We start from the raw sequence: 14,601 nt of genomic DNA on the forward strand, positions 1-14,601 counted from the left end.
TGATACATGTACATTTTTCTGTTATTATTTATTTTTTTAATTTTCCTAACAAAATGCGACATATAGAAATATTGCTTAGATATGATATAACATTTAAGAAATTATCTATATAAGTGTTTTTCCCCCTTCATTTTTTTTTATGTTTTATGAGATAAAATTATTCTAACTAAGGCAGATTTGAGTATTGTTGGGTCGAGTTAAACTCTCTGAAAATGTTTTTAACATTCACATTTCAATTGGGAAGAGATGACTGAGTGGATTAAAACATCGGATTGCTAAGGTGGATACTTCGGATCCCGCTTGGACAAATCAGAAGATATTATCGATATTGGGATGTAATTTTCTTGTTTTTGATTGGGCTTCAATTCAATTCTTTTAGGTTTCTGTTTTACTCCGAGTAAAGATCTATCCGATTTGGATTTGCACATATAGCACAAATACTCCAATACCACATCTTCTTGGAGAATTCCACTCTCGTCCTGGGTAACCATTGGCAAAGCTCTAGTAGTTTAATGACTTTGTTACCAAATATTACCTCTGGTCCTCAGTATAAGATCCTGTTTGACTTTTATTTTGGTCATAAATATAGACCCTAATCCACTTTATCTCTCATATTTACTCACTTTTTTCCAAGACAATCCTTCTAATAATTATAGTTTTAGTTAATACACTTGATTAGCAAGGATATTTTAGGAAAGACAACACCTATTTAAGACAAATAACTAACTCAACTTACTTCTTTAATCTCCTCAAATTAGTCAACTGGCTCTTATAATTAGGACCGGAGGTAGTATTTTTTCTTCTGGAACTAATTTATAGTTAAATCTCTTCTGCAAATTCTCTTTTTTTTTTTTAAATATGAATATCTGATGGGGTCTAATTGAAGGTAATTTTCTTGAAACGCGAAACCTTATACTTGGACGAGTAAGATCTCTCCCACTAAAACCAACATCTATTGGTTAATTGAAATTCTCCTTCAGCACAATTTCTTTTTTAATCCATGTCATCATGGAAGAGGAACTCTCCTTTGAAACTTTTAAGAACTAACAACAGGGTTAAATAAAAAAAAAAAGGTCAAAGTTGTTATTAAATACTACCAAACAATTTACATTTATATATACATTTATTTTTAAAAAATCGCGTTTATTATGAAAATACACGCAGCGGCACATGGCACTAGGCAGTCAACAGCGTGATTTGCCTGGCCAACCTATTTGTAATTAATTCAAAAGTTTGGGGAATATTCAAATTCAAGGGGAAGAAAAGTAACAAAGGAAAGGAAGGTCAAATTCAATGGCGTCCTGTGGTGGAAGAATGATGGAAACTTAAAGATGATGGTTTCGAACCCAACGTGCCTCCCTCGCATCGATCCCTCTTAGCTTTTTCCCTTCAAATTCAACTCAATTCTACCCGATAATCTCGGACACTGACTACACACACATGTATGACGTATGTAGTGAGCACTTGTTTGTATCTGCTTGCTTACATAAAGTTAGAGTTGATGCAAAGTATTTACCTTTTATTTTGTAAAAAATGAGGATGCATCTAGTATTTTAAAATTTTTTTTTGGATATATCCAGTACTTTAAAATGTTTTATGGTGTATCTAATACCCTGCATCTTGAAATATTTTTTGATGCATCTAGCATCTTAAGATATTTTTTCAGTACACTCAATAGCCAAAAATATTTTTTGTTGCATCCAGGACCAAGGCATAAAAATACTTCAAGATGCTAGATGCACCTAAAAAATATTTCGAGATGTTGGATGCATCACAAAATATTTCAGTATGCTAGATGCACCTCAAAAAATACTATAGGATGCTGGATGCACCTTAACCCTTCTATAAATTATTATATTCGTGAGTCTCAATATAAGAACTAGAAAAATAATTTGTAAATATTAAAAAAATTAATTAAGTTAATTATTTATAATAAATATTACATTTGGTCCTTAATATAAGAGTTAATTTAACTTTTAATTTGGTCTTAAATATAAAAACCCAATCTCCCAAAATTAGTCAACTATATCTTATATTAAAGATCAGAGGTAGTCTTTTTTAATTATGTGTCTTAGAATGGAAATCCTTTAACATGTGTAATCATATGGGTATTGGTTTGGGAAAGATTAACAAATAAATATGAGAGATAAAAAAGGATTGAGATTTTATATTTAGAGCTAAACTGAATCTTCAACTAACTCTTATATTTAAGACTAGAGGTAATAATTGAAAAGCTGCCTTTAGGCTTCAATCCATGTCCTTTATTTTAATGGTACGTTACATGTCCCATTTTATCCCAATTAAACTCTAGCTTGTTTAATTCATATTATGAGCCTAAGTTTTTATCATGTAAAATAATGGCTACTTTTTTAGTTTTAACATCGGATTTAGTCAATGGACTTTTGGCATCCTGGGATCGTTTTCGTTAGTACCAGATTATGGGTTTGAGCTTGTATGGTATCTCTTTAATTTTATTTTATTTTTTCAATAACGAGTCCACAGTTAGGATGGTGCAAATAGAATATAAATTAAGTCAAATTAAAGAATAATAAATTCTTATAACTTAAGGGAGGTTCATCTAAAATCCTAACATCTCGCTGTTCATTTTATGGGCAAATCAGTCAACAAAAATGTATGCTTCTTTGAAGTTTAAAAGATATGGTGGAAAATGACAGTTCATCTAAAATCCCTATTTTTCTTCTCATCAATTAAAAGGAGGAGAAAATTATAAGGGAAAGTAAAAATTTGTGGGAAGTAGATGATTTGTTTATACTTCAAGAAGTTATTGGGATGGCTCCTGAATTGTGCTGTTGCAAAAACGGATGCATCATTGCTTCCTATGATCATCATTCTCATCAATTAAACTCTTCTCTTGTTTTAGTGTTCATGTTGTTGTTTTTGTTATTTTTTGTTTTCTTTTCGGGTTGGTATTGGGTTTTTATACTTTTATTAGATTTTATAATGTAAAAGGGGGTCAATAGTTTGTGTCTCATTTTACTTAGCTTTTAATAAATTATCTTCTTATAAAAAAAACTTGGAAAAATTGCAATAAGGTCCCACTCAAGAGAATTAAATACAAAAAGATATCTTGAAATCATTAAATTATTCTCAAGTTCCAAGAGACATTATTGTGATAAATTTTATTTGTTTAGTTACCAAATTGTTCTTTATTTTAAGTTTGCATTGACACCTGAAAAAGCAATTGTTGATAACTTAAGATGTAAGGATTAACAATTATCGTGACAAGTATTGATAACTCATGCATGCATCACATTTTGTGATGTGTTGAGAAAATGTATTGTCAATACTTGCCACGATAATTGTTAATTTTTACATTTTAAGTTGTTAATAATTGCTCTTTCAATTGTCAAGGCAAATTAAAAAAAGGGTAATTTGATAATTAAACAAATAAATTCTCTTTAATGAAGTCTCTTGAAACTTCAGAATAATTTAATAATTTTAAGAGATTTTTTTATTTAATTCTCTTGGATAAGACTTTGTTATAATTTTCCTGAAAAAAAAAAAACTTCCCTCTGGCCAAAAAAAAAAAGGGGAAAAGCTCAACTTCCCTTTGGATTTTGGAAGCTGGAAAGTAGTAACTTTACACAAAACCTCATAAACTTATATATAGTGCGTCCTAGGTGTTTTAAAAAATAAATTTAAATTTCCAAAGCGGAGAAAAATCAAGTAAGACATATGCAAACCTTTTAGTAGGTTAATTTGTCAACAAGTATGCTTTTTGAGAAATATTGTTTTAATTATACGAGTTGTTAAGCAAAACGACTCCTCAGATTGAATAGTTAATATTTAAAATTTCATAAAATTATCATTAAAATGTTAGATTGTAATAAATAAATTCAAATTATTAAAATTTTTTAAAAATGGAATGATTTAGAATTGTTAAGAAAGAAATATATACTACATTTTGTCCTTAAGATCCATTAACTAATTTAAAGAAATTAAATAAGTTAAAAATTACTTAATTATAACATATAGTAAGTGATATTTCTGAAATTCTTATATGTGTCATTATATTATATATTCATTTATAAGTTAGACAAATTATTTTGGAGAAAAATAATAAATATAATATTCTAAAGCAATTTATTTAACATTCTTAATCTCTCTACATTAGTCAACTAGGTCTTATATTACGGATTGAGGTACTACTCTTTCGGTTGTTAATATAGGATCTAATTATGGATTTGATATTGGTCTTATATATAAGACATATTTCATATGTTTATTATATTTTTCAAATTAACCCTATTGATATTTTTAAAAAACAATCAAGTAGAAGAAAATTAAAAAAGGATGTTTAGGATGTTTAAAAAAATATTATATTAATTAATTTAATTAATATATTTAATTTCTTTAAATTAGTTAATTAATATTAAATTTAATCCATCCAACAAGTTGAATCTAAACGGAGATGAAAAGTAAACGAGGACATGGAAAGAATGGAAGATGAGGAGAAGCAAAGAATTGACCAAATCAACAAGTTTGGAAAGGGAATTCAAATTCGGGGGAATGAAAAGAAACAAAGAAAGAAATGAATGAGGGGGCGGAGGTGAAGGCGCGTATGATGGCAGGCGGAGGCCAAACGGTCAAATGGAGGTGACCCTTCGACTAGTCCCTTGTTTGGTTAGGCCACGTACCCAAATGGACCCCACTCATCATTCAAAAATGGGACGGACCGCTTTGTGTTACATCTTTTCACACAACTAATAATGGTAAAATAAATTATTTTATTCATAATTTATAAATACTTTTTTTTAATTATAGATAGTGACATTCATTTCTAAATTAATTGAAGTATCTGAAATTAATTTTTTTAATTTATACAGGAATTATTAATTTTAAAATAAAGGCTCAACAAATTATTATAAGTTTATATATCACTTTTGATAATTATATAATTATAATAAAAATTCTGATTTTATATTTACAATTTGGATTTATATTTATATAATAATTTTTCTTTGTTTTCTCTTAAAATATATTCTATACAATTGTTAGTACCAATATAAAATATACACTTAATTTATGCATTATGTGTGTGTACATATGGCTATGAGGAAATGAGCTTATTTTTGTCATAATTGTAAATTATCTGAATTCATAATTTGATATAATAAATTAAAATCACACGTGCCCATCTTCATGCATAACATTTGTCCATACTTGATGCCAACTAGTTCAAAACCTTTTCCCACTTTTTTGTTTAAGCTATTATTACTTGTAAAATTTTCAAAACTATTAGAACTACTGGCCACATTTATCTAACTGGTCATATATATATTAATTTTAATTTATGCTTCTAAACTACTATCTATGCATATTTTACTTAAGAAGTACTGGAAAAGGAAGAAAAATGAATAAATGTATAAAAAAAGTATGCGAAATTGCAAACGCGTTCTAAAATTATAAATTATAAAATAAGTATTATATTTTGGGCGAAGGTGGTGGAATACTAGTGGTATTTCCTTTTTATTATGTATTATCTTTTAATTTTTTATATTTATTTTTATTATTGAATATAATTATATGTTTTTAATTTCAAGCATGTATTGTTTAAAATATATTAATTTATGTATGATTGGTTCAACTATGGTCTGATCACAATTAAGTCGTGGACCAGTATCCGGGTTCAATGCCCGTTTGATTTTCTTAAATTGCTAAAAATCTTAGTTTAATAATTAAAATTGAAATTTAAAAGCATTTAAAAATTATTTTAACAATAATATTAGAATATCTTGCCCAATATATATATGTATATATTAGATAGTCTGTCGTATATAAAACTTATACATATATACGTAGAGTGATCAAAATTTTCCTGAAACCAAATATCAGATAATTATATAAAATAATAACAATTTTGAAACAACATATTTCATTTAAAAAAAAAAAGAAGAATTATAAACCACAAGGATCAGCAGCACTGCTGAACAATGAATACGACTTCTCATTGCTTGGTACGTTATTTATTTATATATTAACAAATATGAAAATTAAAAACAATTAATAGCTTAATTAAAAGAGCATTGAGACTTGAGAATTGCTATGACTAGCAAACTAAATCAAGGAATGCTTAAAATTTAAAAAGAAAAAAGAGTAGAAAAGAAGAAAAGTCTTAAACAACACCATTGTTTCAAAAATAGATATGTGTGTGTGCACGTGAATTTAGTGTTTTTTCCCCCCAAACTTTAGTTAATTTAATTATTACACATTAATAGTAAAACATATGGTTAATTAGTTTCTTGCTGGAGGGATGGTTTTATGGATATGAGAAAATGAAACTTTCCACCTCATAATCATTACTACGGCATTTTTTTTATTTTATTTAAAAGAAGGGGGAATTATTTCTTAGGAAGTACTCAAGCTTTATGGTTAAATGCAAAAGGAAAGCACCAAATCAGGCGCTTTTGAAGCATTCACGTTGTTGGTTTGTTGCATTCCAAAATTTCAAATACAAAAGCATGCACTCCATGCAATATTTTGATATTTGGATGCAAAGAGATGCTCCTCTCCCCTGTAAATTACTATCTCAGGTCTTAAATATAGGAGTTAGATTAAGGGTTTGTTTTAATTTAAGCATAAGACTTCACTCCATTTTATTTTTTATATTTAAAATTTTTTTCTTTTAAGTTGTTCTTATTGATTGCACCTAGTAAGAGGTTTTCGTCAAGAGATAGTTACCATGCGCGTTATTATTAAAAAGGGTATTTTGAAAAAAGAAAATATTATATATTTGGTTTTTAACTTTATACAAGTTTTCAATTGTTTCTTTAATTTTGAGAAGTAAATTTTTAATCATTTAACCATAAAATCGTTAGTTTTAAAAGATGATTTTTTTAGCAATTATAATTTTTTTAAAAATTAAATTTGATATGTCAACACCATTATTTTTTGTTAACTGTTTTAGAGTAAATAACTAAAAAGATGTTTTTTTTAAGCTAAGAAGCCAAAATAAAATCTTGTATAAATTTAACATATATATTAAAAGCATACCTTAGCTTTAACGAAATCAACATAATTTATTACAAACAACTAATTCAATTATTTTTTTTTATATTCAGAAATTAGTTATTTAATTTTTATATTAAGAATATGAACAAATATAATTTTTGAGATAAGGTTAGTCTTTTTTACAAGATAACTGTCCCTCATGAGTGACACCATCTCGTGTTTTCCACTTTTAAAGGAAATGAGAGAGATTTTGATGAGCAATTATTCAACTTCCAAAGAAGCAAATTCATGAGTTATATTTCACACATATGATTTTGATGGAAAAAAATGGAAATGATGATTCTAGAATTCTTAAATTAAAAAAAATAAACAATATACTCCCCCGGTCTTTAATATAGGACCCAATTGTTGAATTAGTTTTGGTCCTAAATATAAGACTCATTTCTCATATTTATCAGTTTTCTCTAAATTACCCCTATGGATACTCCCTCAACCATAATCAAGTAGAAGAGGGAGATGAGGTATTAAGATAGATGATAATGGTGTTTTAGGAAAAATATGTCACATTTCTTATAATTAACTAACTTACCTAACTTCCTTAATCTAATCAAATTAGTTAAATGACTCTTATATTAAGGACCGGAAGAGTATTATAATATTAATAATAACATAATATATTAAATATCAACTTTTAATAATAATAGCAGTATGAACTATTCAAACTTCAAGTTAACTCTTCTCACACTGACTCATATAACCATAACAAATGATAAAAAAAGGGATAACTTTACACATAGAGAGAGGAATAGTTTCTTTTTCCTTTTGCTTCAATTTACTTTGTTTCATATTTATTATTTTTCAATTAAAAAATATACAATATATGTGAAACTAATGTTTCAAATACATTTAATTTCATTTACTAGGTTCAATATATATACATATAGTTTCTTCCATGTCACCTTGCTGTTGTGTCCATGTGATGGAACAACCTTTAAAAAGTTTAAAAAACTTTTTAAAGCTTTCTCAAGTTTCTTTTCCTTAATGATAATATATTCTGTGTCACATCAATTTTATTTTATGAACTTCTATTAAAATAATTGTTCCAGAATATTATTATTTTATATATATATATATATATATTATAATCCGCTTACATTATTATTGTACGTTTTATAATTAAAACTTTTAAAAGTGGTGATGATTCTGTTGGAGAAAATCAGGAGGCCACATGGAAAGCCAAAAATGTGAAACAACTTCAACAGAATATCTTCATCAAGACTTTAAGGTTTATAATATATATACACACACAGCCTTCGCTTTTTATTATAAGATCTATTTTTTAAATTAGTTTGGGTTTTTTTGTAAAATTTTCTTAGATTTGTTTAAATGATAAATGTATTTTTACTCACTTTATCCTTTATTAATATACTCTCTCTCATTATTTTTTTTCCCCATATGTTCTCTTCTATTTTTTTTCTCACTCACACCTACCTTCCCATTTATAAATGAGAGTATATTTGAAAAATATATATTTTTAACATATTTATTATTTTAAACTATTTGACAGTTTTTTAAATCATATAATATAATTAAATGGATCTTATAATAAAGGGAAGGAAGAAGTATACATGTTTTTACATATATAGGTTCTCTGGTTTCTTTTGTTTAAATAACTCCTAAATTGTTTTAGACAATATTGTAACTGCTAAATGTTTAAATTAATTAATGATGTATTCTTTTTCCAGAAAAAAATTGCCTGGCATATGGGGATTGGTGAATAATCATATTTGATTTTCAAATCCAAATTCGCACCCAATTCAAAAATTCTTTTAAGATAAATGAAAAATTGTAAAAATAGCGTTTTTGTTCTGGAAAAAAATGGATTTGTGTTAATTTGACAGTGATTGGAAACACTTTTTTAAAATATAAAATGATATATATATTAAAATAAAATAAAAATAATGATATTTTCAAATCGTACTTGAATACTTCTGCTCAAAAGACTCGGTCAAGTTTTCAGTTCGAATGAAAAGGACGAATTTTGGTATACACATAACTGACCATAATTGAATATATTTAGGGGAAAAAATGAAAAAATGAAAGTTAAATAATGAAATCCTCAAATGGTTAAAGGTGATTAAATTAAGATTTACAAATTTATTAAAATGACCATTTATCTTTTATTTTTATTTTTTAAAAAACCATCGTCACTAGCCAGCTGGTAGCCGAGCTCTAGTGCCAGAAGGGGTCACGAGAGTTTAGATGGGCTGCCGATCATTGGAGTTTCGGCTGCCGATCACTGAAGATTTGACGATTAACAATTATTTGTGTGGGATGTTTTGAAGTTCAGTAATGTGATTAATAAGTTATTTAATGTTATTAACAATCAAAAAATTCAAAAAATAATATTTTTATAACTTTGGTAACACAATTAACAAGTTTTGTAATATTATTAACAAATTTGCTATAGTATTTAACAATAGTTTTTTTGAAAAATTCAAAAGTAACATTTTTACAATTTCAGTAATCTGATTAACAAGTAACGTAATGATACTAGCAACTTTCATAATGTCATTAACAAAAAAAAATTTATGAAGTTTGATGTTTTTAATATTAACAACTCGCGTATCGTTACAATTATAATAGTATGAACAAAAAAAGATAATTAAAAAAATTTGCAGGGACTTTCTTGTCCACATGATCCATTGAATTTTGAGGGGAAAAAGTTAAATTATATTAAGGTTAAAAATTCTTTTATTCCATTTTTAATCAGATAAAACCTAATTTTTGAACACCCATTCAATTTTTTTCCTTTTTATTTTCACTTCCTCTTTTTTGAAAAAAAATGTTGCCAGTTTTGCAGCTGTTGGACCGTTTCTGACATTCATGTCGGTGGAAGATGGTTTTTCTGTTCCTGTTTCAAAAAAAATCTCCTCAAAAAAAGTTTTCATTTTTATTCAAAAAAGTACGATCAATTAATCCGTATGCCCTGATCATAGTACCACGCTGATAAACCCCAAAAAATAAATTAATTATGAATTTCTAATTAATAGCAACATGATGTCATTGGATCCACCATCTAACTAACTCGATCGAAGCTGACAAATTTTTATTATTAGTAACAGGTTTCTAAAAAATATTAGTACCATTAAAGAAAATTAATCAATTAATTAGGGATGAATAATCAGAGGTGGGTTGTAAATGACAAAGAACCAAAAACGTGTTGTGCACAGTTGTAGTAATAATGCTTTCTTCACGGAAACCAGAGTGGGTATTATCTTGGTGACTGGGTTGGTGCCTGAATCGTCTATATATCTACATCTATATATATACACAACCCGGTCTTCTTTTTTTCTCATTCTTCTCATTCGCAGAAGAAGCTGTGAGATTGTTTTCATCTTCTTCTGGATCAGATCGATCTCTCTCTATATATCTCTCTGTGTTGTTCCTCCATTTCACGATCTCAAGGGAGAAACAAGAATCAAGGGTTTAGTAAGCAGAAGGTAATTGATCTGTTTGTGGGTTTGTTCAAATTTACTTCATTTCGTCGGTTTCAACAAGATTTAGTTTTTGGGGCCTCGGGATTTCTCGTTTTGCTTATCTGGGTTTAGCCTGGATTGGTTCATTCCTCTTTCTCTTTCATTCGGGTATTTTTGTTTTTCTTGTTCGGGTCTGAAATGGCTCTATTGCTTTGCGTGTGTTTGAAATTGTTCCTTTGCGAGGAGATCTGTTGGCTGTTGTGAGGTAAATTGTCGTAGATCTGCTAGCTAAGATTGTCATGGACGATTAGAATCTGCAATTTGTCTTTTGTTTGATTTATTTATGTGCATGTACGCGTAGAAACACTACAAGAGCTAAACAGTGGAATAAATGAATTCCATTTGAGCATTTTCGTCTTCTTCTGTGCGAACACCTGGATCTAAATCTCATTTCCCACCGCTTCATGTTGAAAGCTATAGATCTCGTTCTCTGTATGTATACTATTGAGTGTATGCATTTGTTAATCCCTCTATAAACTCCTCTTTTTCTGCAATATTGTTTCTGCACCATAAATCTTTTTGAATGAATTTCTCAGTTGTTCTCCTATTTGTAGTAAATCTCGTCTGAGAATTTATTCCAACTTGGAGTTTCCAATTGTTAAACTTTTTTTTTCCCCCCTTAATGTAATTAGCTACCTTGTGTTTATATATATGCTGTTTAAGTTGAAATTCTTGTGCCTTAAAGGTTGCTGAGAGCTAGCAAAAATGGTGAAGATTTGTTGTATTGGAGCTGGATATGTTGGTGGGCCTACCATGGCTGTGATTGCCCTGAAGTGTCCAGAGATTGAAGTAGCTGTGGTGGATATCTCTGTGCCAAGGATCAATGCCTGGAACAGCGACCAACTTCCCATCTATGAGCCGGGACTCGAGGATGTGGTGAAGCAGTGTAGAGGGAAGAACCTCTTCTTTAGCACGGACGTGGAGAAACATGTTGCTGAGGCTGATATTGTCTTTGTCTCGGTTAACACCCCAACAAAAACTCAGGGCCTTGGAGCTGGCAAAGCTGCGGATCTAACCTATTGGGAGAGCGCGGCCCGGATGATTGCCGATGTTTCAACATCTGACAAAATTGTGGTTGAGAAATCAACTGTCCCTGTGAAAACAGCTGAGGCAATTGAGAAGATTCTTACCCACAACAGGAAAGGAATCAACTTCTCAATTCTGTCAAACCCAGAATTTCTTGCTGAGGGTACTGCAATCAAGGATCTGTTTCAACCCGATCGAGTTCTCATCGGAGGTAGGGAAACACCATTAGGTCAGAAGGCCATTCGGGCTCTGAAAGATGTTTATGCTCACTGGGTTCCTGTGGATAGAATCCTTTGCACCAATCTATGGTCTGCAGAACTTTCAAAGCTTGCTGCCAATGCTTTTCTGGCACAGAGGATTTCTTCTGTGAATGCCATGTCAGCACTTTGTGAGGCCACTGGTGCTGACATCTCCCAGGTATCACACTCGGTTGGCACAGACTCCAGAATTGGACCAAAATTCTTGAACGCGAGTGTTGGTTTTGGTGGATCCTGTTTCCAGAAGGATATCCTGAACTTGATTTACATCTGTGAGTGCAATGGCCTTCCTGAGGTAGCAAATTACTGGAAACAGGTCGTCAAGGTAAATGACTACCAGAAAACTCGATTTGTGAACCGGGTGGTTTCCTCCATGTTCAACACAGTCTCTGGTAAGAAAATTGCCATTCTGGGTTTTGCCTTCAAGAAAGACACCGGCGATACCAGGGAGACCCCAGCCATTGATGTTTGCAAGGGGCTGCTAGGTGACAAGGGCAAGCTGAGCATCTACGATCCCCAGGTTTCCGAGGATCAGATCTTCAGGGACCTTTCAATGAAGAAGTTCGACTGGGACCACCCGCCCCATCTTCAACCTATGAGTCCAACATCAGTTAAGGAAGTGTCTGTTGTTTGGGACGCGTACGAGGCAACAAGAGATGCACATGGAATCTGCATCCTAACAGAGTGGGATGAATTCAGGAATCTGGATTACCAGAGAATCTATGACAACATGAGGAAGCCTGCATTTGTGTTTGATGGAAGAAACATTGCAGATGTTCAGAAGCTGAGGAAGATTGGGTTTATTGTTTATTCCATCGGGAAGCCTCTGGATCCATGGCTGAAGGACATGCCTGCTGTGGCTTAAAGAAGCGACATGAAAATTTTCACAACTGTCTGAGACTATTGGCCTTGCATCCAGAGGATTGAGAGACCTGGTGGGTGGGATATTTTTAGAGCAATGTTCCTTTATATGTTATGACAATGTCTGTTTTCTTCATATATATTTTGATCAGCCTTTTATGGCACATGGTAGCTCCTAAATATATGTTTCTAGCTTTAGCTAAAACATTACATATCCTTATTTGTTGACCTGTTTTAATGTAATAAGATTAGTGTAGCTCTATACAATTTAATAATGAAATATCATTTCTTTCATTTTTCTTCATCTGCAGAGTCTCTTGACGTCCAAAAGTTCTCTTTCCCTTTCCTTCTCCCTTCCTGTTTTCTCCACCCGAAGAATGAAAAAGAATCCTGAAGAGACCGGTGTGTGTGTGTGTGTGTGTGTGTTGAAGGATTGTCATATTGGACTCCTCACTCCTGTGATCACGTACTGTTTTGGATTTTAGTTGTTTTGCAGACAAAATATAAAATCTCTATGGGTTTACATGCTTCTGCAGGGTACATATGATTATTATATTGTATGGTAACACGTGGGAGTTAACCTTAATTTTTTAAATTCCTTTGTTGGTTTAGAATCCCATGCTACTTTCAGCCTCAAATTACTAATTTTTGAGAGAATTACAATTTAGTCCCAAGAAAAAAGATTTAATTACTTAAAGTTCATAGAATAAGTAATGACAAGATTCAAAATTGGGAATGACGTTAGATTTAGACTGGTCATTTGTTATTGGGATTTTTTTATAATTAAAATTTTTTCTTAGGATTTTTTTGGTAATTATCCCTTAATCTTTCTCCCTCACAACCTTAAACTATTGATTTGTTTTATCAAGGCCAGACATTCACATCTGAAGTTTGACTTGGCTGGTACAAACAAACAAACGTGGAGTTTTTTTTTTTTTTTTCCTTTTTCAATTGTCACTGAATTAAATTAATTGAAAACTCTCACTGCCTTATAATGTTAAAAAATTTCAATTAAATAAACCATTTGATTTTCTATTCCGTTCAAACGACGACGAAACGAATTAACATCAACTTCTGACCCAAAAAAAAAAAAAAGAATTAACATCAACTTTTCATTTTCCTTTCCTTTTTTATGGGGTCTGTTTTTATTGGTTTATCTTGTCTTGTTTTGTCTCTCCAGAGACTTGTTTGCTTTGCATAAAATTTCTCTTTAGACGCAAACTTCTATTAACCACCCCCCCTTTTTTTGGAACCCACCAATGCAATTTAGCCTGCCACTGTTTGATTTAGGAGACTGTACTAATTAGAGGTCTCTAATTCGAGTCTTAAGCACGCAATAATGTAAAATACTTTGTGTTACAGTTTTGTGATTTTGTCTCCTTTTAAAATCTGAATTTATTAAAACTCCTAATTAATTTTCTAATTGAAGTGAGATAGACATAAAATAAAGCTCTCACCTCGATTGTGATAAAATTCTCAGAAAAATAATATTCCATTGTTTGTGATTTTCGAGTAACTCAAAGAAATATAGTTAATAAGATTAGACCAAAAACTCGAGGTATGATATAAATGTATCATCATTCTAAAGTGGGAATCAGGACACCTCTGATAGTATTTTTTTTATGAATGGAAATTCCCACATTTGTAGGAATCATATCTTCTTGGGAATAAGCATCATTGTAACCAAACACATTGGAATCCAGGAACCAAGTGTCGGCTTAACCTTATTGAATTTGTAATGTGCTACTTTTGAGTCGGAACCTTATAACTTAATGACACCAAATATTTCTTTTTAAATTTTTTTGAAGTGTCTGTGCTTTTTTTTATAGTAAATTCTAATATGATAAACTGATTATTTTTAGTACTAGTTTTAGACCCCAGCCCTTTAATTTCATACCCAATTGGCTAATTAGCTGCTTGCATTAGCTTGTGTCTCAAAAATGTGC

The 14,601-nt window shown here is 30.3% G+C and overlaps 1 protein-coding gene across 2 annotated transcripts; it reads left to right on the forward strand.

Annotated features, from left to right (window-relative positions):
• The first annotated feature begins 10,256 nt into the window (after positions 1–10,256).
• LOC114758705 (UDP-glucose 6-dehydrogenase 1-like) lies at positions 10,257–13,157 on the forward strand. 2 transcript variants are annotated; one of them, XR_003741837.1, is made up of 3 exons: positions 10,257–10,475; positions 11,197–12,729; positions 12,967–13,157. XR_003741837.1 is itself a non-coding variant. In XM_028947783.1 (2 exons), exon 2 carries the CDS (start codon positions 11,217–11,219, stop codon positions 12,657–12,659), a length of 1,443 nt encoding a protein of 480 aa, XP_028803616.1. In that variant the 5' UTR covers positions 10,257–10,475; positions 11,197–11,216; the 3' UTR covers positions 12,660–12,959. The 2 variants fall into 2 exon arrangements, 1 of the variants encoding a protein (XP_028803616.1); XM_028947783.1 differs by lacking the exon at positions 12,967–13,157 and having other exon boundaries at positions 11,197–12,959.
• The last annotated feature ends 1,444 nt before the right edge of the window (positions 13,158–14,601 follow it).

Source organism: Neltuma alba, unplaced genomic scaffold, assembly GCF_004799145.2.
Source record: "Neltuma alba isolate B1F8T4 unplaced genomic scaffold, ASM479914v2 tig00010743_pilon, whole genome shotgun sequence".
In the NCBI taxonomy this organism is placed as follows: domain Eukaryota; kingdom Viridiplantae; phylum Streptophyta; class Magnoliopsida; order Fabales; family Fabaceae; genus Neltuma; species Neltuma alba.

What these genes read in the sequence shown, in the direction of transcription:
- LOC114758705 (XM_028947783.1), top strand. Translation starts at nt 11,217, where the DNA reads ATGGTGAAGATTTGTTGTATTGGAGCTGGATATGTTGGTGGGCCTACC.